General features: G+C 38.3%; 1 protein-coding gene across 14 annotated transcripts in view; it reads right to left on the bottom strand.

Annotated features, from left to right (window-relative positions):
- Positions 1-26,501, bottom strand: part of ZNF438 (zinc finger protein 438) — a 199,985-nt gene that overhangs the window by 16,006 nt on the left and 157,478 nt on the right. For 12 of the 14 annotated variants that reach the window (XM_033209951.1, XM_033209953.1, XM_033209952.1 and 9 more), the window contains one exon: positions 22,083-22,150. In XM_033209951.1, the coding sequence (XP_033065842.1) occupies positions 22,083-22,119 (37 nt within the window). In that variant the 5' untranslated portion in view covers positions 22,120-22,150. Of the gene's footprint in view, positions 1-9,796; positions 9,890-22,082; positions 22,151-25,201; positions 25,224-26,501 lie in introns of those variants that run through there. The other 2 variants (XM_033209966.1, XM_033209963.1) reach the window with 2 other exon arrangements.

The raw sequence follows: 26,501 nt of genomic DNA, 5'->3' as shown, positions 1-26,501 counted from the left end.
TGATATATATATATATACACAGTTGTCCCTTACCATCTGTGGGGAACTGGTTCCTCCAAGGGGCAGTGACCACCTTTGGACACTCAAATCCACAGATTCTCAAATCCCTGATGTAAAATGGTACAGTGTTTGCATATAACCTATGCATATCTCCTCTTGTATACCCCAAATCATCTCTAGACTGCTTTTAATATCTAGTGCAATGTAAATACTATGTAAATAGTTGTTTTACCATATTGTTCAGGGAATGATGACAAGGAAAAAAAAGTCTATACATGTCCAATACAGATGCAAATAAAAAAAGTTTTTTCAATCTGTGGTTAGTTGAATCAATGGATGCAGAACCCACAGATGCAGAACCCAGGATGTGGAGGGCTGACTGTATCATGCTGCAAGAGGAAACAAGCATTCTTTATGAAAGAATTTAAAAGCCAATTACCTAGAATATTAGTGGCAATTAAAAAAAAATAACACAATGTGGTTGATAAACTGAAGTAACTAATTATACTTTCAGGGCCATGTAATTAATGTCCCAAGTGAAAAGTACATTTAAAAAGCTTTACCATTTAAAATATATTTTAATGATTCTCAATTTCAATTAATTTCTTCTTCATTCTAATTATGAAGCTTTTATTGGTTCTTATTTCTGGAAGGAATTGTTTTTTATTTGGAATGATTCTGATAAAACATGACTGAGAGCTATATGAAATATGTTTGCTTTTAATACATTTAGAAAGATAAAGTTGCTTATTTTTTGGCAAAATAATTTTGTAGCACATATAAGATTTTATTCATTATTACAAAACATTGAAGCCAGTATCTTTACTCAAATCTAAGAATGACTGAGGAGCATAAGAAGTTAACTAAGAGCTAATGACCTTCCAAGGACATTAAGCCAGACAAATGGAAACTTCTGAAATGCTTTGTTAACGCCATTCTCTCAATATTCTTTTTGTTGTTATTATCACGAAAACTGTTAATATTCAGTTGAGTCACAGTTGAAATTTGGACCTTGATAACTGAACTCCAACATGGTGAAAAGCAGCAGGTAGTTTCATTTAACCTTCTATCAACATACAAATACTTGTGCACACTCTCTTTCCACAACATTCTGACATTTGCCGACTCAGCTGTTACTCAATAGAGCTGGTGAACAGGGAAACATCCTGCAAAAGAGGTTCAGTGAGCTGCACAGATACGGCATGGCAAGCAATCTTCCACAACAAATTAAAAATGGGCCCTTCTTCTTTATAAATTTTCTTTTTTTTTGAGACAGGGACTCGCTCTGCCATCCAGACTGGAGGGCAATGGTATGATCATAGCTCACCCTGCAGCCTCAAACTCCTGGGTTCAAGTGATCCTCCCGCCTCAGCCTCCCAAGTAGCTGGGATGACACAGGCACACCACCCTGCGTGGCTAGTTTTCAAACATTTTTTTGTAGAGTTGAAGTCTCACTATGTTGCTCAGGTTGGTCTCAAACTCCTGGGCTCAAGAAGTCCTCCTACCTCAGTTCCCTAAGTGTTGGAATTACAAGCATGAACCATAAATGGCGCCCAGCCTACCTTTATTTTTCAATAGCAGTTGGAACAGTTAAGTATCTGGGATGACTAACAAGATGACAGTTGGTGAAGAAAACCTTTTCCTCAGTGGGATAAACAGAAAGATAGGGTTTCAACATCAGAATGCAAAGTCAGTTGGGAACAATTAAACCAGGACACATGCAAAAGGATGGAAGTTTCTTGCCTTTGGTCAAAACACTATGATTATGAAACTAAAGTGGTAAAGATCACAATGTTTCAAAAAGCAGGGAACCAAAATTACAAAGGTATCATTTTTATACTGTAATTTCAAAAGTAAGTTCACTTTATCTAAAAGAGGTATTTCTGAGGAATGTGCAAACTACATTTTAAAAAAGGAATTGTTTCACTGCTTTAGAGTTTTACAGATGCTTTATCTTCACTGCTGATTTATCTTTAACTCACAGTGATTTATAACATTTTTTTGCTGCACGTTTTTCTATACCTCAGCTTTTATGTCAAATAGTTCATGATTTGTAGGTACAAATGCACAAGGTTGGACAGCCACGGATCTTTAAGAAGTATTCCTTTGTTATGCAGATAATTATTCCCTAACATTTCTGCTGGTAAGTCTTGACTGTTCCTTATTTCTTTAATGAAGACACACCTTTCCTGAACATAGAGGGACCATCTACAATACTGACACTTTGAAGAAAATAATAAAAAAGAACATGAAGTCCCAAGTACTGGCGGGTACTGAGGTGACTGGTTTGTGCTGTTCACCTTTGAGGAGCTGACCAGATTAGATTAGCTGTCTGTGAGTTAGCTGGCATCGACAGATCCTGTCTTGTGACTGATGCCATCAGATTCTGACCTGAGCCAGTACCAAGATTGAAGGCAGTGGAGTTTGAAAGCTGTGGTGACTACTTTGGATTCCTTTGCCTTTGAATTCTGCCATCCTTCTTCTCCACCAATGTTTATTGTCTTTTAGTGATGACTATGAAACCTGGGTTGAAGGGAATATCTACTCTCATCCACAGATGAAGAGTATGTCAGAGTTATCTTTCCCATCTCCCTGGAGATGGAGTGATGACACAGCCCACTGCTTCTCCTTGCCTCGAGGCTATGTGTGCCTGTGAGTGGTCTCCTTAGGCAGATCCTCCCATTCCAGAGCCGGCCTCCTGGCTGACCATCCACACACACTTCCCTCAGATTGTAGGTTCACCCACTTGCTGTCTTCCTACAGAACCTTGCCCAGCTGGCCCCACCTTGTGCTCTCTACTTCCACCTCCTGTTATTTGGTGCTGGAGAAATCCAACCATTGTGAACGCTGGACAGTGTTCTAAGTTCAAAGTTTCTAGTTCAAAACCAATTCCACAGTCTATTTACTTGTCTCTAAGAGACTCTTGGTGGCCCAGGTTCCTTCCCCTGCTCTTCTGAGGCACTCTCCCTCTGCCCCACCCCTGCCCTATCCCCAGGGCCATCTCTCTCTTGCCAATGATTTTTGACACTGACTTCATGGAAAAAAGAGAGGCTATTACGTGGAAACTCATTCATTATCCCTTTTATATGTAAACTCCCTTTTTGTCTTTGATTATGCCACACAAATGAGTTTATAAAAACCTTTTCTGTGGTGGGGAAAAGGAGGAGAAGTACTATAACTCTAAATATACAATGCTCAAGTCCTGAGACATTAAAATGTACAAAAAGGTGCATCTGAAAATAAGGAAATGGAGTATTCCCAACCCTAGTCTGGAGGCTACCCTTCCTTCCAGGCCCCTTGTGCCTCGGGGATCCTGCACCATTGGTGAGCTCCCCAGCTCTCAGAGAGGCTGGCCTGTGACCATCCTATCTAAAAGGAGCTGCTCAGCCCCATGCGATCACTTGCTGTTTTCTTTTTCTGCTTCATTGTCCTTGGTGGTACTTACCTTCATGATGATATTACATTATCTGTCTCCTCCCTAAAATGTCAGCTCCAAAAGAGCAGGGGCTTGTTTTGTTATCGCCAGGGCCTCAGTCTCCCGATCAGCAGCTGGCAGTTGTACAACATATTTTTTAACCGAAGGAGCGAACTATTAACTCTCAACCATATTGACATGCCTTCCTTCTGCTATGCTACTGCTGAACACAAAAACAGACAACAGCAACAAGAAAGAGTCATTAGGCCCTATCTCCTTCCTTTTCTTCCTGAGACAATCTATGGTAGATATGTACATATACACTGCCTCTACTCATCCATTTCTATTCTTCCCTCAAATCTCTAGAATCCTGAAGTTCTACTTTGAAGAACTAAAATGCCCCTCAGTCAGAAGTCAGACTGAATGCTTAATCTGCTATCTGAAGTCCTCCACCAATTCTTGGTATTAACACCTCCAGTCCATAGACGTGAAAACAACGTTTCTTGCAAGATCACAAAGCAGGTATTGAGAGTTGGATTTTCACCCAGGTCTGTCTGGCACCAAAGCTGTTCTCCCTCAATTCCAACACACTGAACTTAACTAAGTTGTTTAGCAATTTATCTGTTTACATGTCAGTCTCTTCTAGTGGCCAGTGAGTGCCACATAATCCATCTCAATGTTGAGAAAAGAAAGATCTTTTTGAACAACCTTTTTCCAATCAAAGCGCACTGTTAGGAGAGAGAGACAGGTCTTTCTTCTAAGAGAAATCTACAGCATGGTCACTGGAGAGGTAGTAAATGAACTCACACATAGCAATGTGCAATGCCCTATAGAACTGTATCTATGGCCTTCTTTTAACAGAACTTCTGGTGACCAAATCAGGCTTACACCAGAATCTGACTTTTATGAAGTAACAATTACACAATACATTTAATTACACTTTTAAGGAGTGACAAAGTAATTTTTTGATGAGTAAAAATGAAGAAAAAAATGACTAAGGTCTTTCATAATTTAAAAAATAATACACATTTCTTAGATACTTCTTAATCTTACACTACCTTCTTCTAAAACTGACAACACTAAAGAACATTAGGACTGAAAGAAAAGTCTAAAATGCTAAAAGAATTTCTAAATTTCTCATGTGGCAAGTCCTGCTCCTTTAGTAAACTTGATAATACATCAGTGCTGAGGTGTAATGATTTGGATCTGAGGAATTTTCTTTTTGTGGGAGGCTGGTGGAGGAGTTCCTCAGAGAAAACAAGACAAACTGCATTACATGTATGACAGAGAGTAGACGTCTGGCTTTGTTGTTTCTATTTATTATACTGCTGGAATGAATTTGAGCAAGATAACAATCCTTCGGCCTTCCTGGCCATAGTTTCCTCTCTTTAGCAAGAGAGGATTAGATTAGATCAGTGTTTCTCAAAGTACGGCTTGCAGAACCTCAAGGAGGGTCCCAAATACTCTTTTCATACTCATATCAAGATGGCCTTTGCCTTGTGTCGACATTTGCACTTGTTGCGCTGTGGGGTAAAGCTTCTCTAGCAACTTAGACAAGTAAGGTAGTGCCCACAAACTGTTCAAGCAGTCCTATACTTCACTGTGGCACTCTCACAGTGGAACAACAAAAAAGCAGTACAAAATTTTAGTTTTATAAAATTTTGGTCCTTGAGTACATGCCTTTTTAATACTCTGTGATGAAATCGTTTGCAGTCAACAAACGATTTGCAGTTTGCAGTCAACACGTCTGCTTCATATGGAAATAAATAGGACTGTTGTCCTGAGGACAAGCACTCGATTCAGCCCTGAAGCTGATCTGGCTACTTTTTTCATGGAATACCATTTTTACTTGAAAAAATGGCTGACAGACGTATGTTGAAATATGTTGAATGAACATATTAAGACTTGGGTATCTGGCAGACATTTTCTCAAAAGTGAATGAATGGAGCTTGGCATTACAAGAAATAACTTCTAACAGTATTTGTTGCCAATGATAAAAGTCATTTTCTTTCAAGTGGCAATTGGAATTCTGGAAAATCTGAATTCACCACCAGCAGCTTGAAGCTTCCCAGTAGTTACTTTTCAGATAAATCTGGTGCTTATGGGCCAGGCGTGGTGGCTCACGCCTGTAATTTCAGCACTTTGGGAGGCTGAGGCAGACAGATCACGAGGTCAGGAGATGGAGACTATCCTGGCGAACACAGTGAAACCCCGTCTCTACTAAAAATACAAAAAATTAGCCGGGAGTGGTGGCGGGCGCCTGTAGTCCCAGCTACTCGGGAGGCTGAGGCAGGAGAATGGCGTGAACCTGGGAGCTTGCAGTGAGCCACGATCGCGCCACTGTACTCCAGCCTGGGCGACAGAGCGAGACTCTGTCTCAAAAAAACAAACAAAAAAACAAAAAAAACCTGGTGCTTACGTTAATGAATGATTTTTAAAATATTGTACAATGAAGTATATGGGAGATTTGTATAACACACTGAACTAGTGTTTTCTAAATGACCAGTTTAATGTCACATGCATCAATAAAAGAATCACTCAAGTATGAGACCCAAAATGTAATAGAATACAAAAGTACATGGACAGGGTTTCAAATTTTACAGTACAACTAAACTGAAAGAAGTTTACATCTGACAAATTTTGGCGTAGCATCAAAGAAAAATATCCATGATTATCTGAAAAGCCTACCAAAATATTCCCTTCCTTTCTGACTACTGGAAAGTCGACTTTTTAAAAAATATGTCAACAGATACAATATCACAACTGACTGAATGCAGGACTAGATACGAGACTCAAACTATCTTTAATGAGGCCAGAATTTAAAGATATTTGCAGAAAACATAAATCAATGCCAGTCTTCTCATTATTATTATTTTTTTACTTTGGAAAAATATTTAGGTTGGTGCAAAAGTAATTGTGGTTTTTGTCATTAGTTTTATAGTATAGTCAATTTCGTTAAACTAGTTTATTTTTGTTAAGATGTAATGAGCTTATTGTTATTTCAAAATAAATCCATAAATATATTTTTCTTTTTATGATCACTAAATATTGACAGATACAACTCATACAAGCAAAAATGCTCTTTACAGTCCTCAATAATTTTTGAGAGTGTAAAAGGTCCTGAAGCTACAAAGTTTGAAAGCAACTGAATTAGATGAAATCTAACTTACTATGTCTTTTGAGATTCTATAATTGTGTGTGTGTATGAGTGAGTGGGTAGCTTTGTGTGAATGAGAATAGAAAATCAAATCTAGAAATGTTTTACTTTTTGTTGTTAGGTTTTATTTCCTTCACCTTTCTTTCCTTGAGAATATAACACAGCAGATCGATAGAAGAGAGTTTTGATAATAAAGTATTAAAAGGTAATTCATCCTAACACAAATATTAACTATAATTAAAATATCACTAGCTGTCAATGTTAGAATATGAACCAAATAAAATGCTTGACAAAAATGTTATATAATGTTTCAGAAACTTATCTTACTTGAATTTATATTTATGGAATATCAGATAAGTTATATTCAAATGACATTTATATATTTCCCCCAATTTTAAGAAATATCATCACAAGATACTCTTGGTAGTATATAATCTTTTCAAAAAACAGAGCAGTGTTTTTAAAGAATTTGTTTTTTTTTTTTTTTTTTTTTTTGAGATGGAGTTTCGCTTTTGTTGCCCAGGATGGAGTGCAATGGCACGATCTCAACTCACTGCAACTTCCGTCTCCTCGGTTCAAGCAATTCTCCTGCCTCAGCCTCCCGTATAGCTGGGATTACAGGTGCCTGCCACCCCACTCAGCTAATGTTTTGTATTTTTAGTAGAGATGGGGTTTCACTATGTTGGCTAGGCTGGTTTTGAACTCCTGACCTCATGTGATCCGCCCGCCTCAGCCTCCCAAAGTGCTGGGATTACAGGCGTGAACCAGTGCACCCGGCCTGAAGGATTTTTTTAAACAAAAAGTATTCAAAGTCATTTAAAATTATTTTATCCAAACAAAAGTAATCACAAGTTGCTCTTCCTTATTAATACAAGTTAGATGCTGGAATTCTATAAATGTTTTTAGGATTTTGGTGCCCATTAATTTAAAGATAAGAACAATATGTTTACTCCATTAAAAGCATTACTACATTTATGAATTTCTATTCCTATTGCTATTGGATTTTTAAAAACAGAAAATGCCTATCCTTTATTTATGGCTGCATAACATCCTAAATACTCCGGTCAAACTACTTTGCTTTTATCCCCGCTCGACCCACCACACTAACCATCTGCATAAATAAAGATGCAAGCATCTGCCATATTGCAAATGGTCTCAGGGGCAGATGTTTCTATCCTTGTGTTCATGTCACTGGGGCTGGGTACATTATTTGAACAGATGTACACAATCTGAAACTGTTGTGTCCCACAGTGAAATGTCTCCAACTGCTTTCTATCATAGTACATACATGCTATTTGCATCTGCATTTATGTTAATGATATAAACACAGCAGGGGTTCTGACAAAGTGAGATGTGATGCTATGAAATATATTTACATGGTTAATTGGAATTTCTGAGAGACTCTGCTGCCAAACGGCCACACTGGCAATGATACATACCCAAGTAAATTATCTGATTACCAGCCTGCTTTTTAAGCTACAGAAATACAGCTATTTCGGCCGGCCACAGTGGCTCATGCCTGTAATCCCAGCACTTTGAGAGGCAGGCAGATCACCTGAGGTCAAAAGTTTGAGGCCAGCCTGGCTAACACGGTGAAACCCCGTTTCTACTAAAAATACAAAAAATTAGCCGGGTGTGGTGGTGTGTGCCTGTGATCCCAGCTAGTTGGGAGTCTGGGGCAGGAGAAACGCTTGAACCAGGGAGGCGGAGGTTGCAGTGAGCCAAGATCGTGCCATTGCACTCCAGCCTGGGCAACAAGAGCCAAACTCCATCTCAAAAAAAAAAAAAAGAAAAGAAAGAAGAAAGAAATACAGCTATTTCAAACAACAAAAATAATCATAATCTAAATTTACCAATATTTTAAACTCTAATATTTTATTTCAACTTCCATATATGGCTGGTCTACTTTATGGTTTTAGGCCACCCAGGTCATTTCCATTTATTCTAAAAGGATATTTCTACAGGCATGTGTGTGTTTTCCATTTGTTCTTCTGTCAACAGTATAACATACTAATAATGCACAATGGTATTTTGTAGAAGTTATTACATCGGAAAGTTCCAATTTCCAACATTAAGGAGTTAACCAAAACCAGCTTGCAAATGTCAATCTGTACTTGCTCTGCAGCATAAAATGGTATCAAAAGTCCAAGAACAGCATTTACACCACTTGTTAAGATCAAAATGTTTCCATATGAATATCACATATTTGGAAACATAATATTTTGGTAATACACAGGGAATGATATTTTTCCCCAATAATGAGGTCATAAAGCAATGTTAACCACTAAATTCAAAGCATCGAATTACAGTGGTACTCTTTGCTACTGTGCATTCAATGTGAGGAATGGAGAGTCACAGATCATGCAACAGTAGTTTTCTTTGTAGCTTTACCAAACTATTTATGATCACCTTTAAATAATATATTACTTTATTAACTTGAAGTTTATAATATTAACTATGTACAAAGTCATTTTATCTGAGAAAAACATCATAAAAAATAGTTTTTATTCTGCACATTATCCTGAGGTTTCTACTGTGCTTTCAAAGTTTTTACAAGGCGTATTCATATACAGTTGATTCTCGTTATTTGCAGATTCTGTATTTGTGAATCTCCCTAATTGCTAAAATTTATTTTTAACCCCAAAATCAATATTTGTGGTGTTTTCATGGTCATTCATGGACATGTGTGGAGAACAAAAAAGTTTGAGCCACTTGACATGCAAATTCCCAGCTGAGGCAGAACAAGATGATATCCTGCTTTCTTCCTTCAGCTCTCATACTGTAAACATACTTTTTGCATTTCAAAAACTGCCACTTTTTTTTTGCACTTTTTGTGCTTTTTCTTGGTGATTTTACTGTTTACTTATGGTCTCCAGCATAGTGCTGGGTGCTGTCTAGTGCTCCTACACACAAGACAAGTGTGATGTGCTCTACGGAGAAAACACTTGTATTAGAGAAGCTTTGTTGAGGCATGAGTTATAGTGCTTCTGTATCTGAGTTCAATGTTAAAAAATTAACCCTGTCTATTAAATAAAGTTTTTTTTTTTTTTTTAACAGAAATACACTTATCAGTTGTTGACAAAAATGTTGTGATTAGAGGCTCACAAGAACCTAAACTTGAATATCCCCTAGGAACAAATGGCTCAGTATTTGCTAATTCAGTGTTCCTAATAACCTTCTAGAAAATAAATACTACAAATAATGAGAAGGAGAATCAACCATACCTACTGCATTTGACCGTTACAGGGCAAGAATTACTATCCCCATTGGAAAGATGAAGGGACTGAGGTTTACTGATTTGGCCAAAATCACAGAGCCTAAAAAGAAGCACATAACAATGACCAGAGCTCAGCTGTCCAGATCAGTGTTCTTCCACCAGATGGAGAGGAAAGGGGAGATATGGGCAAGGAGGAAAAGAAAAAAATAGAGAGCTTAAGAAAATAGCTTTCATACCATGTTCGAAACAGTGAAACTACGATTAGATAACAAGAATAAACCACTTTCAGGTTAAATCCCCATAAAAGGAAACCCCTGCTTGGATAGGCAGCCCAGTGTTATTAATTACAACAGCTGCAAGAGAGAAGAGCTTAGTTTGGTTTTACTTTCCTCTGCCTTTGCTTCTCTTGCTGTCTCTTCAAAGGCAATAAATACTTGTTAAATGAACATTTGCTTTCATTGGCTTTAGAATTCCATCCCCTTTAGTGCTTCATTAAGAAAAAAAGATTACAACATTTTCACAGCATCAGATGTGATTTATAAAAACTGTCTGAGGGTTTAAGACATTTTATACATAATTTAATATGCATTTGAGAGACTACTACATGCAGGGGTGCTTTAAACCCTGCTAAAGACAGAAAATTCATCAAGAACTTTATAAAAGACCTAACTGATACTAAGTCCAAAATAAGTAAGATCTTTTCCCCAAACTTTAAAAATGATATGAGTATTAACTAGCCCCTCCCTAAGTGTGCCTTACTTGAGTTCTAATATCCTATATTCATGAATACCAAAATGTTAGGTCTGTAAGCTATAAGTATATACTTTTATGTCTGCAAGACATAGAATACATTTTTAGACAGTATCATAACTATTTTTTATTGAATCAGAAAATCTAGGGATTTTTTTAAAGGATTCAAATATGAATTCACATGATAGACAGTAGTGGCTGTGGCTGTGCAGTCCAATCATGTAATCAGTAGTAGCTGTACAGCACATGTCCAGCTAACTGCAGTGGGTCCAGAGGGGGCCGCCTGTGTGTCTGCCTCAAAGCATTTGCTCTCTCTCCATCCCCACTTCTTACTTTTATGAAATAGAAATAGCACTCACAATTTGAAAGCTTCCTTTAAATAATACAAATGTTATGACAGAGTTGAGAAAAGTGGTAGAAGAACTGTATAAAAAAACTTTTCTACCTGCCGAAGACTTGTCTAGGAAATGGCAAACTTAACTGTAAGGCTGACAAGTGACTAAGAATTGAGAGACTCGGCAGGGCGCGGTGGCTCAGGCCTGTAATCCCAGCACCTTGGGAGGCCAAGGAGGGCGGATTATGAGGTCAGGAGTTTGAGATCCAGCCTGGCCAACATGGTGAAACCCCGTTTCTACTAAAAATACAAAAATTAGCCAGGCGTGGTGGCTCGCTCCTGTAGTCCCAGCTACTAGGGAGGCTGAGGCAGAAGAATCGCTTGAACCTAGGAAGTGGAGGTTGCAGTGAGCCAAGACTGTACCACTGCACTCCAGCTGGGGTGACAGAACAAGACTCTGTCTCAAAAAAAAAAAAAAAGGAATTGAGAGACTCCACTAAAACAGACTCACTTGACTTAAATGAAGACTCCTTCCTGACCAATGAACAATGGGGTTTACATTAACCAACTGTGTAGGAACTTAAAATTCATTCTGACTACCCAAGGTACAAACTTCAATGATCAACTGGCATAATCACAGTGAACTACCTCTTCTTAGCACATAAAACACATACATTGTCCCTGTCAGAGAATCATTTGGTGATACTGCTCACCTGTGTGAGTCTTCTTATATGGCACAAAAATAAATTGACTTGCATTTTTAATTAGTGTGGTGACTGTCTTTCACCAAATCTAAATAGTTGGCCTTATTATGTTGTTTTCATGCCTCTGTTTTGAAAAACACAGTTTAGTTCATCATTTGAAAATATCAGACAAAAAAAGGAAGTTATGGAAAACTAAATCGTATCCCTAAATCCTGAAAGAATGATATAGAAAACTGTAACAAAATAAGTCTCATGAACTTCTCAAAATTCTATAAATTATATTCTCACACAGAAAGGAATAACAGTGACACTAGGTTATAATAGAAAACCTATAATATAGTATAACTTATCATTAGAGTGATAGTACAATGTTAAATCTCTTTATGTGAAATTAGATAACATTTAAGTAGAAGAAACCAGCATTTTAAATTTGTTTTCTCCGTTAATAATGCTGCCAGCTCTTCCTAGCTTTAAACCCCCTGGCCTAAATTCCACTTGCTTGACTTGTACATATATGTTAATATCCTGAACAAATGTCATCTCTTCCATTGTGTTTCCTGACCAGCCTCAAAATCTTTGGCTTAACCAACTGTTCTTTCATTCTGATTTTCGAAGTATGTCATACTTCTAGTACAGCATTAGTCATGCTTTATTCTAGTTAAGGACATGCATATATGCTGTTCCAACAGGATTTTAGAGCCTAAAAGCTCAGGCTCTGTATGACTTACCTTTGGATTCTTCATTGCATCTGATAGTTCCTGGTACAAATTACCTTGGTGATCATTAAACCTGCTTCTACCATATGAACTTTGTTTGGGGACAGTATGTTGGTACAGCATATTTTCCTTAATTTAAGGCTCACAACTCTGTTGGTAATGTCTTATCTAAATTTTATACAGAAATGCATATAATACGTGTGTATGTGTTTATAAGTTGGAAATTCAAAGGTATCATAATTTATAGCTAGCCATCAATGGTTTGTTAAATAAATCAATCTGCATTTAATAAATAGCATGTGTCCAGCAAACTTCTCATGTCACACAAATTATGTACATGTAATTAAACAAATATATGTAATATATATGTATACGTGTGTGTGTGTATATATATCAGACAAAAAAATATATATATATATATTTAGAGACAAGGTCTTGTTCTGTTGCCCAGGCTACAGTGCCATGCATGGCATGATCATAGCTCACTGCAGCCTCAAACTCTTAGGCTCAAGCAATCCTCCTAGCTCAGCCTTCTAAGTACCTGGGACTATAGGCATGAGCCATCACACCCAGCTAATTTTGAAATTTTTTTTGTAGAGATGGAGTCTTACTATGTTGCCCAGGCTGGTCTCAAACTTCTGGCCTCAAGTTATCCTCCCAACTCAGCCTCCCAAAGTGCTGGGATTACAGGTGGGAGCTGCTACACCTAGCCATAAATTATATTTGATCATAAACAGAATCATAATAAATCTGATGCTTTTGTTAAAACATATTAATATTAATCTAAGACACACAGAAAGCATTCGAATGAATGAATAAATTAATGAATAACTGGGCAATTCTTAGGCGTTACACATATTCATATATATAATTTTTCCTTATAAATGTAATTTCTCATAATTTAAGTTATAATTTCTGCTCACTTTGGTTTAAAATAGCTTTAAGCATTCATATGTGTAATTAAGCACAGTATTTTTGATCAGTGAAGAAAAAGGAGATGAACAAAAATTATTAGAAATATTCTTTATAAATTTTAAATTACAAATTCTAAATTCTTATAGAAATATTCTTTATGAATTAAATATTCTTTATAAGTATTCTTTATAAATATATGTTCTCTATAATTTATATAAATATTCTTTATAAATTTTATGATAGATCTGGGTTCAAATCTTGGATCAGTCACTTACTTGTTGGTGGTCTTTGCAAAAAATACCTAATCTTGAAATTGTAAAATAAGGTTTACGTCTAACTTATTGTGAAGATTAAATAAAATAAAGGATGTAAAGTTGTAGGTAGAATGATATCACACTGGAGGCACATGATTTAGGTTTTTTAAGGCTATTATATCTCCTCTGTCAAATTCCAGGATTGGGCTTAAGCATCTTTAGTCCCAGAAAAGATTGGTGAGGAGGTTCACTTGAGCTCTGGGTAGGGCCAAGGGGTCTTACTTTCTGGTCAATGGAGGTATCCAAGCTTATGTTATAGCCCAGAGACGTAGACATCAGAACAAAACAAACTGTGATGAGAATAAAAGCAGCCAAGAGGTGTGAGTGCTTTCTCCCTCTGTATCAGCCAGAGCCAAGCAGCTTGTTGTTTACTCATATAGACTCACCTTTTTAGAGCCTGAAAGGAACACCTAGTCATTCTCGAATTTTAAATGAGAAAACTGAGGCTCAGTGGCAAAATAACTTTGCCTGGGGTTCCACAGCTGTTTGGAGGCAGGGCTGGAATGGAGTTCAACTTTCCTGATACTTGTTCCATTATTTTTTCTCCTAAGCCTCTCCTCGCTTGCTTGGATAAAAGAAGGTAATAGCAGCTTGGACACCGAATTTCAAACCCTTGATCAGCTATCTAGTGCTCCACAAATCTTCCAGAGAATATATACCAAAGAACACTCAAGGAAAACACATGCTCTTGATTTCTAGTTGGGGTTTGCCCATCTCCTTCCTTGCCCTAGTGTTCCGGGCTGGATTTTGTGTGAGTCTCAGGGACTCTCACTCTCCCTTTGGAAAAATTCCTGGATAACAATCAAACCAAGTGGTCTGCTTTCTGCTTACTCCTCATGGGTCTTCTTGGAGCATGTTTGGCCTTCCAAGGTCATTAGGCATTCCCAAGCAAGAGACAGCCTCATGGCCATCTCACTGACCAGTCTCAAAGATGAGGAAGTCCCAGATATTAATAATAGCCATTAAGAACAGTAGTTTTATCATCATATCAGTGCCTACTACGCAAACAACAATATGCTGGGCGATTTACATATGCTATTTCCTTTAGTCTCCACATATCCTATAGAGTGGGACTTATTGTCTTCATTTTATAGATTTACAGATGTGGAAGCTGAGGTCAAGTGATATACCTAAGGTTTTACAATTAAGTGGTAGGACTGAGTTTCAATTCCAGATTCCATGCGCTCAAGAGTTATGATACTACCCTTCTCACTAACAGAGAGATCAGAGTGTCTGCTCTATTTAAGGGCCCTTCATAACAAATTCCCTCCTTTTACTAAAAGCTACATGTTCCACTAAGCCTAATTTTGCCTCATTAAAGATATGTCTTTTTTCTCACACACATCAGAACTTCTCTTCCGTGTGGAAGAGACTAGATGGGGCAGGGGAAAGACTGGTATTTCTCCCTGGGGTTAGAGTGTATCCTTTATGGTGAGGATAATTTAAATACTCTTGATTAAGAAAGGACTATACCTCCATCTGGAGGTCCAGGTTCTTCTGGAAGGTCCAGAAGTGCCTGTTAAAAAAATCATTATTTTAGAAGTCCGGGGCGGAGCAAGATGGCTGAATAGGAACAGCTCCAGTCTCCAACTCCCAGCGCGAGCAACACAGAAGACTGGTGATTTCTGCATTTTCAACTGAGGTACTGGGGTCATCTCACTGGGGAGTGCCGGACAATTGGTGCTGGTCAGCTGCTGCAGCCCGACCAGCGAGAGCTGAAGCAGGGCGAGGCATTGCCTCACCTGGGAAGCGCAAGGGGGAAGGGAATCCCTTTTCCTAGCCAGGGGAACTGAAACACACAACACCTGGAAAATCGGGTAATTCCTACCCCAATACTGCGCTTTAAGCAAACGGGCACACAAGGAGAATATATCCCACACCTGGCCGGGAGGGTCCCACGGCCACGGAGCCTCCCTCAATAGCACAGCAGTCTGTGATCTAACTGAAATGGCAGCAGCGAGGCTGGGGGAGGGGCATCCGCCATTGCTGAGGCTTAAGTAGGTAAACAAAGCTGCTGGGAAGCTCGAACTGGGTGGAGCTCACAGCAGCTCAAGGAAACCTGCCTGTCTCTGTAGAATCCACCTCTGGGGACAGGGCACAGCTAAACAACAAAAGGGGAAGCAGCAGAGGCCTGTGCAGACGCGAAGGACTCTGTCTGACAGCTTTGAAGAGAGCAGTGGATCTCCCAACGCGGAGGTTGAGATCTGAGAACAGACAGACTGCCCGCTCAAGTGGGTCCCTGACCCCTGAGTAGCCTAACTGGGAGACATCCCCCACTAGGGGCAGTCTGACACCCCACACCTCACAGGGTGGAGTACACCCCTGAGAGGAAGCTTCCAAAGTAAGAATCAGACAGATACACTCGCTGTTCAGCAATATTCTATCTTCTGCAACCTCTGCTGCTGATACCCAGGCAAACAGGGTCTGGAGTGGACCTCAAGCAATCTCCAACAGACCTACAGCTGAGGGTCCTGACTATTAGAAGGAAAACTATCAAACAGGAAGAACACCTATACCAAAACCCCATCAGTGCGTCACCATCATCAAAGATCAGAGGGAGATAAAACCACGAAGATGGGGAAGAAGCAGGGCAGAAAAGCTGGAAATTCAAGAAATAAGAGCGCATCTCCCCCTGCAAAGGAGCGCAGCCCATTGCCAGCAACGGATCAAAGCTGGTCGGAGAATGACTTTGACGAAATGAGAGAAGAAGGCTTCAGTCCATCAAACTTCTCAGCGCTAAAGGAGGAATTACTTACCCAGCGCAAAGAAACTAAAAATCTTGAAAAAAGAGTGGAAGAATTGATAGCTAGAATAATTAATGCAGAGAAGGTCATAAATGAAATGACAGAGATGAAAACTATGACACGAGAAATACGTGACAAATGCACAAGCTTCAGTAACTGACTCGATCAACTGGAAGAAAGAGTATCAGCGATTGAGGATCAAATGAATGAAATGAAGTGAGAAGAGAAACAAAAAGAAAAAAGAAGAAAAAGAAATGAACAAAGCCTGCAAGAAGTATGGGATTATGTAAAAAGACCAAATCTACGTCTGATTGGGGTGCCTGAAAGTGAGGGGGAAAATGGAACCAAATTGGAAAACACTCTTCAGGATATCATCCAGGAGAACTTCCCCAACCTAGTAGGGCAGGCCAACATTCAAATTCAGGAAATACACAGAACACCACAAAGATACTCCTCGAGAAGAGCAACTCCAAGACACATAATTGCCAGATTCACCAAAGTTGAAATGAAGGAAAAAATCTTAAGGGCAGCCAGAGAGAAAGCTCGGGTTACCCACAAAGGGAAGCCCATCAGACTAACAGCAGACCTCTCGGCAGAAACTCTACAAGCCAGAAGAGAGTGGGGGCCAATATTCAACGTTCTTAAAGAAAAGAATTTTCAACCCAGAATTTCATATCCAGCCAAACTAAGTTTCATAAGTGAAGGAGAAATAAAATCCTTTACAGATAAGCAAATGCTTAGAGATTTTGTCACTACCAGGCCTGCCCTACAAGAGACCCTGAAAGAAGCCCTAAACATGGAAAGGAACAACCGGTACCAGCCATTGCAAAAACATGTCAAAATGTAAAGACCATCGAGGCTCGGAAGAAACTGCATCAACTAACGAGCAAAATAACCAGTTAATATCATAATGGCAGGATCAAGTTCACACATAACCATATTAACCTTAAATGTAAATGGACTAAATGCTCCAATTAAAAGACACAGACTGGCAAACTGGATAAAGAGTCAAGACCCATCAGTCTGCTGTATTCAGGAGACCCATCTCACATGCAGAGACATACATAGGCTCAAAATAAAGGGATGGAGGAAGTTCTACCAAGCAAATGGAGAACCAAAGAAAGCAGGGGTTGCAATCCTAGTCTCTGATAAAATAGACTTTAAACCATCAAAGATCAAAAGAGACAAAGAAGGCCATTACATAATGGTAAAGGGATCAATTCAACAGGAAGAGCTAACTCTCCTAAATATATATGCACCCAATACAGGAACACCCAAATTCATAAAGCAAGTCCTTAGAGACTTACAAAGAGACTTAAGACTCCCATACAATAATAATGGGAGACTTCAACACTCCACTGTCAATATTAGACAGATCAACGAGACAGAAAGTTAACAAGGATATCCAGGAATTGAACTCATCTCTGCACAAAGCGGATCTAATAGACATGTATAGAACTCTCCACCCCAAATCAACAGAATATACATTCTTCTCAGCACCACATCGCACTTATTCCAAAATTGACCACATACTTGGAAGTAAAGCACTCCTCAGCAAATGTAAAAGAACAGAAATTATAACAAACTGTCTCTCAGACCACAGTGCAATCAAACTAGAACTCAGGACTAAGAAACTCAATCAAAACCGCTCAACTACATGGAAACTGAACAACCTGCTCCTGAATGACTACTGGGTACATAACGAAATGAAGGCAGAAATAAAGATGTTCTTTGAAACCAATGAGAACAAAGATACAACATACCAGAATCTCTGGGACACATTTAAAGCAGTGTGTAGAGGGAAATTTATAGCACTAAATGCCCACAAGAGAAAGCAGGAAAGGTCTAAAATTGACACTCTAACATCACAATTAAAAGAACTGGAGAAGCAAGAGCAAACACATTCAAAAGCTAGCAGAAGGCAAGAAATAACTAAGATCAGAGCAGAACTGAAGGAGATAGAGACACAAAAAACCCTCCAAAAATCAATGAATCCAGGAGTTGGTTTTTTTGAAAAAATCAACAAAATTGACAGACTGCTAGCAAGACTAATGAAGAAGAAAAGAGAGAAGAATCAAATAGACGCAATAAAAAATGATAAAGGGGATATCACCACGGACCCCACAGAAATACAAACTACCATCAGAGAATACTATAAACACCTCTACGCAAATCAACTAGAAAATCTAGAAGAAATGGATAATTTCCTGGACACTTACACTCTTCCAAGACTAAACCAGGAAGAAGTTGAATGCCTGAATAGACCAATAGCAGGCTCTGAAATTGAGGCAATAATTAATAGCCTACCAACAAAAAAAAGTCCAGGACCAGATGGATTCATAGCTGAATTCTACCAGAGGTACAAGGAGGAGCTGGTACCATTCCTTCTGAAACTATTCCAATCAATTGAAAAAGAGGGAATCCTCCCTAACTCATTTTATGAGGCCAACATCATCCTGATACCAAAGCCTGGCAGAGACATAACAAAAAAAGAAAATTTTAGACCAATATCCCTGATGAACATCGATGCAAAAATCCTCAATAAAATACTGGCAAACCAGATCCAGCAGCACATCAAAAAGCTTATCCACCATGATCAAGTGGGCTTCATCCCTGGCATGCAAGGCTGGTTCAACATTTGCAAATCAATAAACGTAATCCAGCATATAAACAGAACCAAAGACAAGAACCACATGATTATCTCAATAGATGCAGAAAAGGCTTTTGACAAAATTCAACAGCCCTTCATGCTAAAAACGCTCAATAAATTCGGTATTGATGGAACGTATCTCAAAATAATAAGAGCTATTCATGACAAACCCACAGCCAATATCATACTGAATGGGCAAAAACTAGAAGCATTCCCTTTGAAAACTGGCACAAGACAGGGATGCCCTCTCTCACCACTCCTATTCAACATAGTGTTGGAAGTTCTGGCTAGGGCAATCAGGCAAGAGAAAGAAATCAAGGGTATTCAGTTAGGAAAAGAAGAAGTCAAATTGTCCCTGTTTGCAGATGACATGATTGTATATTTAGAAAACCCCGTTGTCTCAGCCCAAAATCTCCTTAAGCTGATAAGCAACTTCAGCAAAGTCTCCGGATACAAAATCAATGTGCAAAAATCACAAGCATTCTTATACACCAGTAACAGACAAACAGAGAGCCAAATCAGGAATGAACTTCCATTCACAATTGCTTCAAAGAGAATAAAATACCTAGGAATCCAACTTACAAGGGATGTAAAGGACCTCTTCAAGGAGAACTACAAACCATTGCTCAGTGAAATAAAAGAGGACACAAACAAATGGAAGAACATACTATGCTCATGGATAGGAAGAATCAATATCGTGAAAATGGCCATACTGCCCAAGGTTATTTATAGATTCAATGCCATCCCCATCAAGCTACCAATGACTTTCTTCACAGAATTGGAAAAAACGGCTTTAAAGTTCATATGGAACCAAAAAAGAGCCCGCATTGCCAAGACAATCCTAAGTCATAAGAACAAAGCTGGAGGCATCACGCTACCTGACTTCAAACTATACTACAAGGCTACAGTAACCAAAACAGCATGGTACTGGTATCAAAACAGAGATATAGACCAATGGAACAGAACAGAGTCCTCAGAAATAATACCACACATCTACAGCCATCTGATCTTTAACAAACCTGAGAGAAACAAGAAATGGGGAAAGGATTCCCTATTTAATAAATGGTGCTGGGAAAATTGGCTAGCCATAAGTAGAAAAATGAAACTGGATCCTTTCCTTACTCCTTATACGAAAATTAATTCAAGATGGATTAGAGACTTAAATGTTAGACCTAATACCATAAAAACCCTAGAAGAAAATCTAGGTAGTACCATTCAGGACATAGGCATGGGCAAGGACTTCATGTCTAAAACACCAAAAGCAACGGCAGCAAAAGCCAAAATTGACAAATGGTATCTAATTAAACTAAAGAGCTTCTGCACAGCAAAAGATACTACCATCAGAGTGAACAGGCAACCTACAGAATGGGAGAAAATTTTTGCAATCTACTCATCTGACAAAGGGCTAATATCCAGAATCTACAAAGAACTCAAACAAATTTACAAGAAAAAAACAAACCACCCCATCAAAAAGTGGGCAAAGGATATGAACAGACATTTCTCAAAAGAAGACATTCATACAGCCAACAGACACATGAAAAAATGCTCATCATCACTGGCCATCACAGAGATGCAAATCAAAACCACAATGAGATACCATCTCACACCAGTTAGAATGGCAATCATTAAAAAGTTAGGAAACAACAGGTGCTGGAGAGGATATGGAGAAATAGGAACACTTTTACACTGTTGGTGGGATTGTAAACTAGTTCAACCATTATGGAAAATTGTATGGCGATTCCTCAAGGATCTAGAACTAGATGTACCATATGACCCAGCCATCCCACTACTGGGTATATACCCAAAGGATCATAAATCATGCTGCTATATAGACACATGCACACGTATGTTTATTGCGGCACTATTCACAATAGCAAAGACTTGGAATCAACCCAAATGTCCATCTGTGACAGACTGGATTAAGAAAATGTGGCACATATACACCATGGAATACTATGCAGCCATCAAAAAGGATGAGTTTGCGTCCTTTGTAGGGACATGGATGCAGCTGGAAACCATCATTCTTAGCAAATTATCACAAGAAGAGAAAACCAAACACCGCATGTTCTCACTCATAGGTGGGAACTGAACAATGAGATCACTTGGACTCGGGAAGGGGAACATCACACACTGGGGCCTATCATGGGGAGGGGGGAGGAGGGAGGGATTGCATTGGGGAGTTATACATGATATAAACGTTATGCACATGTACCCTAGAACTTAAAGTATAATAAAAAAAAAAAAAAAGAAAATGTGGCACATATACACCATGGAATATTATGCAGCCATCAAAAAGGATGAGTTTGCATCCTTTGTAGGACATGGATGCAGCTGGAAACCATCATTCTTAGCAAACTATCACAAGAACAGAAAACCAAACACTGCATGTTCTCACTCATAGGTGGGAACTGAACAATGACATCACTTGGACTCGGGAAGGGGAACATCACACATTGGGGCCTATCATGGGGAGGGGGGAGGGGGGAGGGATTGCATTGGGAGTTATACCTGATATAAATGACGAATTGATGGGTGCTGACAAGTTGATGGGTGCAGCACACCAACATGGCACAAGTATACATATGTAACAAACCTGCACGTTATGCACATGTACCCTAGAACTTAAAGTATAATAAAAAAAAATCTATTTTATTTTTTATACATTGTATAGAGTAAAATAGTTTTTCTATTTCTTTTAAAATGGATTATCAGGGGAAACAGGTCAAAGAAATGTATACACAAATTCTATATCCTCTAAGTGTATGTCTACAGATGTGTGTATGAATATGTATGCATATATTCTTCTACTCACTAAAATACTTGTGTTATTTTGCTTCAATAAAGCCAATACTTTTTAATTTCATTGATACCTGTTAGTGCCAGTTAACTGCCAGTGAATAAGCAGGGCTCTGTGACTTTTGGGTGAAATGAGATGGCCCTACTCTCAAGGAACTACAGCCTAGAAAAGGAGACAGGTCCTTAAAACTGAGGAATCCATATACACTCAAATTATTTACCAAAATAAATGAGTTTTCATATATAATGATAATTTTTGTTTTTAATTCTAAGAAATAAGTTACCTTATGATTAGAGGTCAATTACAATCAATGTGTTAAATTAAAACTATAACAGACACATCACCATTTTCCTCAACAGTTTATCTTACCTTCATCTTTTGGTGGTACTGCTAAAGAATTCTGCATTACGATGCACTGGACTTGAATAGTATCTTTCCTAAAAATAAGCAAGCACAAATAAGTATTAGAAAGTAATTGAGAGAGCATGTTAATGCATACTAAATATAGAAACTCTAAGCTGTTTTTTAAAGTTTGTTTTATAACTACACGAGTAATAAAAAATGCATTCAGTTATTAAGAATTGATGTTTTTATTTTCTTCTCATTTTTCTACAAACAGGATTTTATTGGATGTGCTAGAATGGGCTTGGAGACAGATGCAACGACACATCAGGGACCTCACGTTTCTGCTCTCATGGGGTCATGTGTAAGTAGGCAAAGTTAGGATTCTCTGAAAATGTACTCTCTGATAATCGATTCATATACTTTAAGAACAAATATCTAAAATGCTTAACAGTATAAAGGTAATATAATTGCAATATAATCATTTGATGAAATATAACTCAGTCATTAAAATGCAACTGTTAAGATTACGTAGCAACATAAAAAAGGTTAATGATGCGATGCACTGTATGAACATGCTAAATGACAGACACCAGCATTACAAATATACAAAAAATAAAGGCACAGGAAAACACATGGAAGAAAATATGTCAATATATAAATTTACAGTGTGTTTGGTGATAGAATTACAGGTGTTCTCCCCCATTCCCCACATTTTAGCTATTTTCCAAATTGTGAGTAATGTAGTATTCCATATTAATAAAATATCTGAATAAGGCAATTCAAATCTTTGAAAAATAGAAGTAATTTTTTGGTAAGTTCTTAAACAAAAAAGTGTTTCTAAGCATGACACCAAGTACAGAGCCCATTAAGGTAAAGACTGATGAATTTTTCGATTTAAAATTTTAAATATTTTTAAAGTAAGAAAATTGGACAAAATTAAAAGGCATGATTACTACTTCTAGCCAAGATGGAGCAACAGAGACCAGATTCATGCTTCTGCCTGAAACAACCAAAACACAGACAGAATATATGAAACAATGTTTTCAAAACAGTGAACATCAGTGATAGAAGCAGGAAGCAGAGAAATTCTAGGCAGACAGGGGCAGGTTCCCCGTGAAATGGCACCTTCAAGACAAAGTAGCCTGAAACCTGTGGCCCAAGGTGAGAAGTTCTATCCCTGTTTGCCTGTTCTCTCCTGATTGGTTCTTTCTGAATAACGTCTTTTCACCAATGGAATGTTGCCTTTTCCAAAACTACCCATGGCTTGCCCTGCCCCCCATCTGTGCCTATAAAGACCCTGGACTCAGTCAGTGGAGGAGAGAAGCAGCTTGACTGAAGAGAAGCAACTTGACTTCAGAGGGACGCCTGCACTTCAGAGAAGAGACAGTTTAATTTTGGAGAGACGGTTTAACTTCAGGGAAAACTACCTGACCGTCCCGTCCTTTCCAGCTCCTCTCTCCGCTGAGAGCCATCCATGGCTAAATAAAATTATCTGCCTCCACCATCCTTCAAGTGTCGGCACGACCTCATTCTTCTTGGACACCACACAAGAGCTTGGGACTCACTGGATGTAGGTACCCAAAAAAGGCTGTCACACTAGCCCTTGCTGGCGGAGTATAGACGCCCCACCTGACAAGACAAGGGGTCCACTGAGCTGGTAACACACTGCGGTCCACAAATGGCAAAACTAAGCTAAGAGAGTACTGCAGCATGCCCTCTGGGATTTCGGGGATCACAGGCACTCCCACCTGGGCACCGCCTCAAGGTGTGCAAGGAGCGTGCTCCTGCCAGCACCCAAAGCAACCAGCCTGATCCTGCTCTCATTTGCTCACGTGCTCCCTCCTGCAAGGGGTTGAGTGTGGCAGGCTGAGTAAACAGGGCATCCCCATTGCAAACCTGACAAAGGGGTCGAGAAAAGTCCTGCATCATCATGTCAAGAAAAACTGATCCCTGAGGGCCAGGAAACAATTGCAATGAGCCCTATGGCAACAACTGCGATGAGCTCTATGTGAGGAAAGATCCTTGCAGAGATTTTCAGAATACTGGAAAAAAGTGCTACACACAGACAGAGCACAAGAGAGAGGGTCCTTGCTGGGTTATTTACCTTTGTAATGATCAACACAGGCAAGTGAGGAAACACTCCAAGACCAGGGAAAGGTTCAAGGTACACTACAGTCACAGAAGAACAGGAATATTGCCTGTTGCCATTAGCTAGGGTGAAAAAACTCACAATTCACAAAGGAATGGGTAGAGTACACAGAAGGGTCTTGCCTTAGTAGGGGGGAATACTTAACTCTAGACTGTGCATTTCTCTGGTTTCACATAAATCTTAAATCAAGACATGAAAAAATCAAACTGTTTCAAATTATTTTAACTATGTACCAGAACAAATCACAAAATATTTATAGAAATACAAAAATATCTACCACCAAATAAAGTAAAATTCATAATGACTGACATTTAATGAAAATTATCAAGCATGCAGAAATGCAGAAAAATATGATCCATAATTTAGAAAACAATCAAAACTGACCAGGACGGACATATATTAGAATTAGCAGACAAGGACATTGTGTATAACTATATTTCATATGCTCAAAATGTTAAGTACAGGTAGAAAAGATATGAAAAAAATTCACATAAAATTTCTAGAGATAAAAACTATAATGTATAAGATGAAAAATATACTGCATGAAATTAATGGTACATTAGACATGTCAGAAGAAAATATTAGCAAATCTGAAGACACAGCTATCGAGACTACACAGAATGGAGAAGACAGTAAAATTAAAAAAACAAAAAACAAAAATCAGAATCGAGAGCATCAGTGAGCTGCAGGCCAACTTTAAGAAGATTAATATGCCAGTATTTGAAGAGGGGAGAGATGGAATATAATATAAATATAAAATATAAAAATATTTTTAAGAAAGAATGGCAGAACATTTTCCAAATGTGATGAAGCTGTGAACACACAGATCTGAACATCTCAAAACACAGATTCACAAGAAACATGAAACCATACTAAGGTACATCATTGCCAAACTGCTCAAAACTAGTGAATAAAAAAAGTTTTTAAAGGCACCCAAAGAAAAAGACACATTGCATATAAAGGAACAATGATAAGGATAACGACGGATTCTTACTATTAATAAAATGATGCAAGTCTGGCCGGGCGCGGAGGCTCATGCCTGTAATCTCAGCACTTTGGGAGACCGAGGTGGCACAGCACCTCAGGTCGGGTGAGACCAGCCTGACCAACATGGAGAAACCCCCGTCTCTACTAAAAATACAAAAATTAGCTGGGCATGGTGGTGCATGCCTGTAATTCCTGTTACTCGGGAGGCTGAGGCAAGAGAATCACTTGAACTCAGGAGGCGGAGGCTGCGGTGAGCCGAGATCGTGCCATTGCACTCCAGCCTGGGCAAAAAAAAAAAAAAAAAAAAGAAAGAAAAAGAAAAAAAAAAAAAAACAACAGTGCAAGTCCAAAGACAATAAACAAGAACAACAACTGTAATCTAGAATTCTTAGAACTCCAGGCCCTGATGTCTTCTCCAGTGACTTCTACTGAATATTTAAGGAAGAAATAATACCAATTATATATAAATCCTTCCAGAAAATTGAAAAGGAGGAAATGTTACTATCCAAAAAGTCAGCATTATCTAGATATCAAAACCAGACAAATCTATTATGAGAAAAGATTCCTATGGCCCAATATCCCTCATAAGCACATATGCAAAACTAATAAACTTCTAGCAAATCAAATCCAACAATATGAGAATACATCGTGACCAAGTAGTTATCCAGGAATACACAATTGGTTTAACATTCAAAATAAATGTAATTTACCATCTTATTATGTTAAAAAAGAAAACTACACAATTATTTAAACAGATACAAAAATTGCATGTGATAAAATCCAACATCCATTACTGATAAAAAAAAAATCCTTTATAAATTTAGAAAGGAACTCCTCACTATGGTGAAACACATCTATTAATATGAGAAACTAAAGCTAAAATCATGCTAAATAATGAAAGACTGAATGCTTTCCCTCTAAGTTCACAAACAAGAGAAGGATATCTATTCTCACCACTTCTATTCAACCCTGTATTGGAAGTTCTAGCCAGTGCAATAAAACAAAAATAAATAAAATGTATTCAGATTGTGAAGCAAGACTTAAAATGGTCTTTATTTGCAGATGACATGATTGTCTAATTAGAAAATTCAATAGAATCTACAAAAAAAGCCCTTCTAACTAATAACTGAGTTTAGCAAGGTTACATAATACAAGATCAATATACAAAAATAAATTATATTTTTGTATCCTAGAAATAATCAGAAATTGAGACAAAAAATCAGAAATTGAGACACCATTTATAACAGCATAAAAAATGAAATAATTAAGGATAAGACTGGCAAAGTATGCGAAAGACCTATACACTG

The sequence above is a fragment of the Trachypithecus francoisi genome, unplaced genomic scaffold (genome assembly GCF_009764315.1).
Source record: "Trachypithecus francoisi isolate TF-2019V2 unplaced genomic scaffold, Tfra_2.0 Lachesis_group9, whole genome shotgun sequence".
Classification (NCBI taxonomy): domain Eukaryota; kingdom Metazoa; phylum Chordata; class Mammalia; order Primates; family Cercopithecidae; genus Trachypithecus; species Trachypithecus francoisi.
Note: the sequence above shows the minus strand (reverse complement) of the source record. Positions and strands in the feature narration are given on the sequence as shown.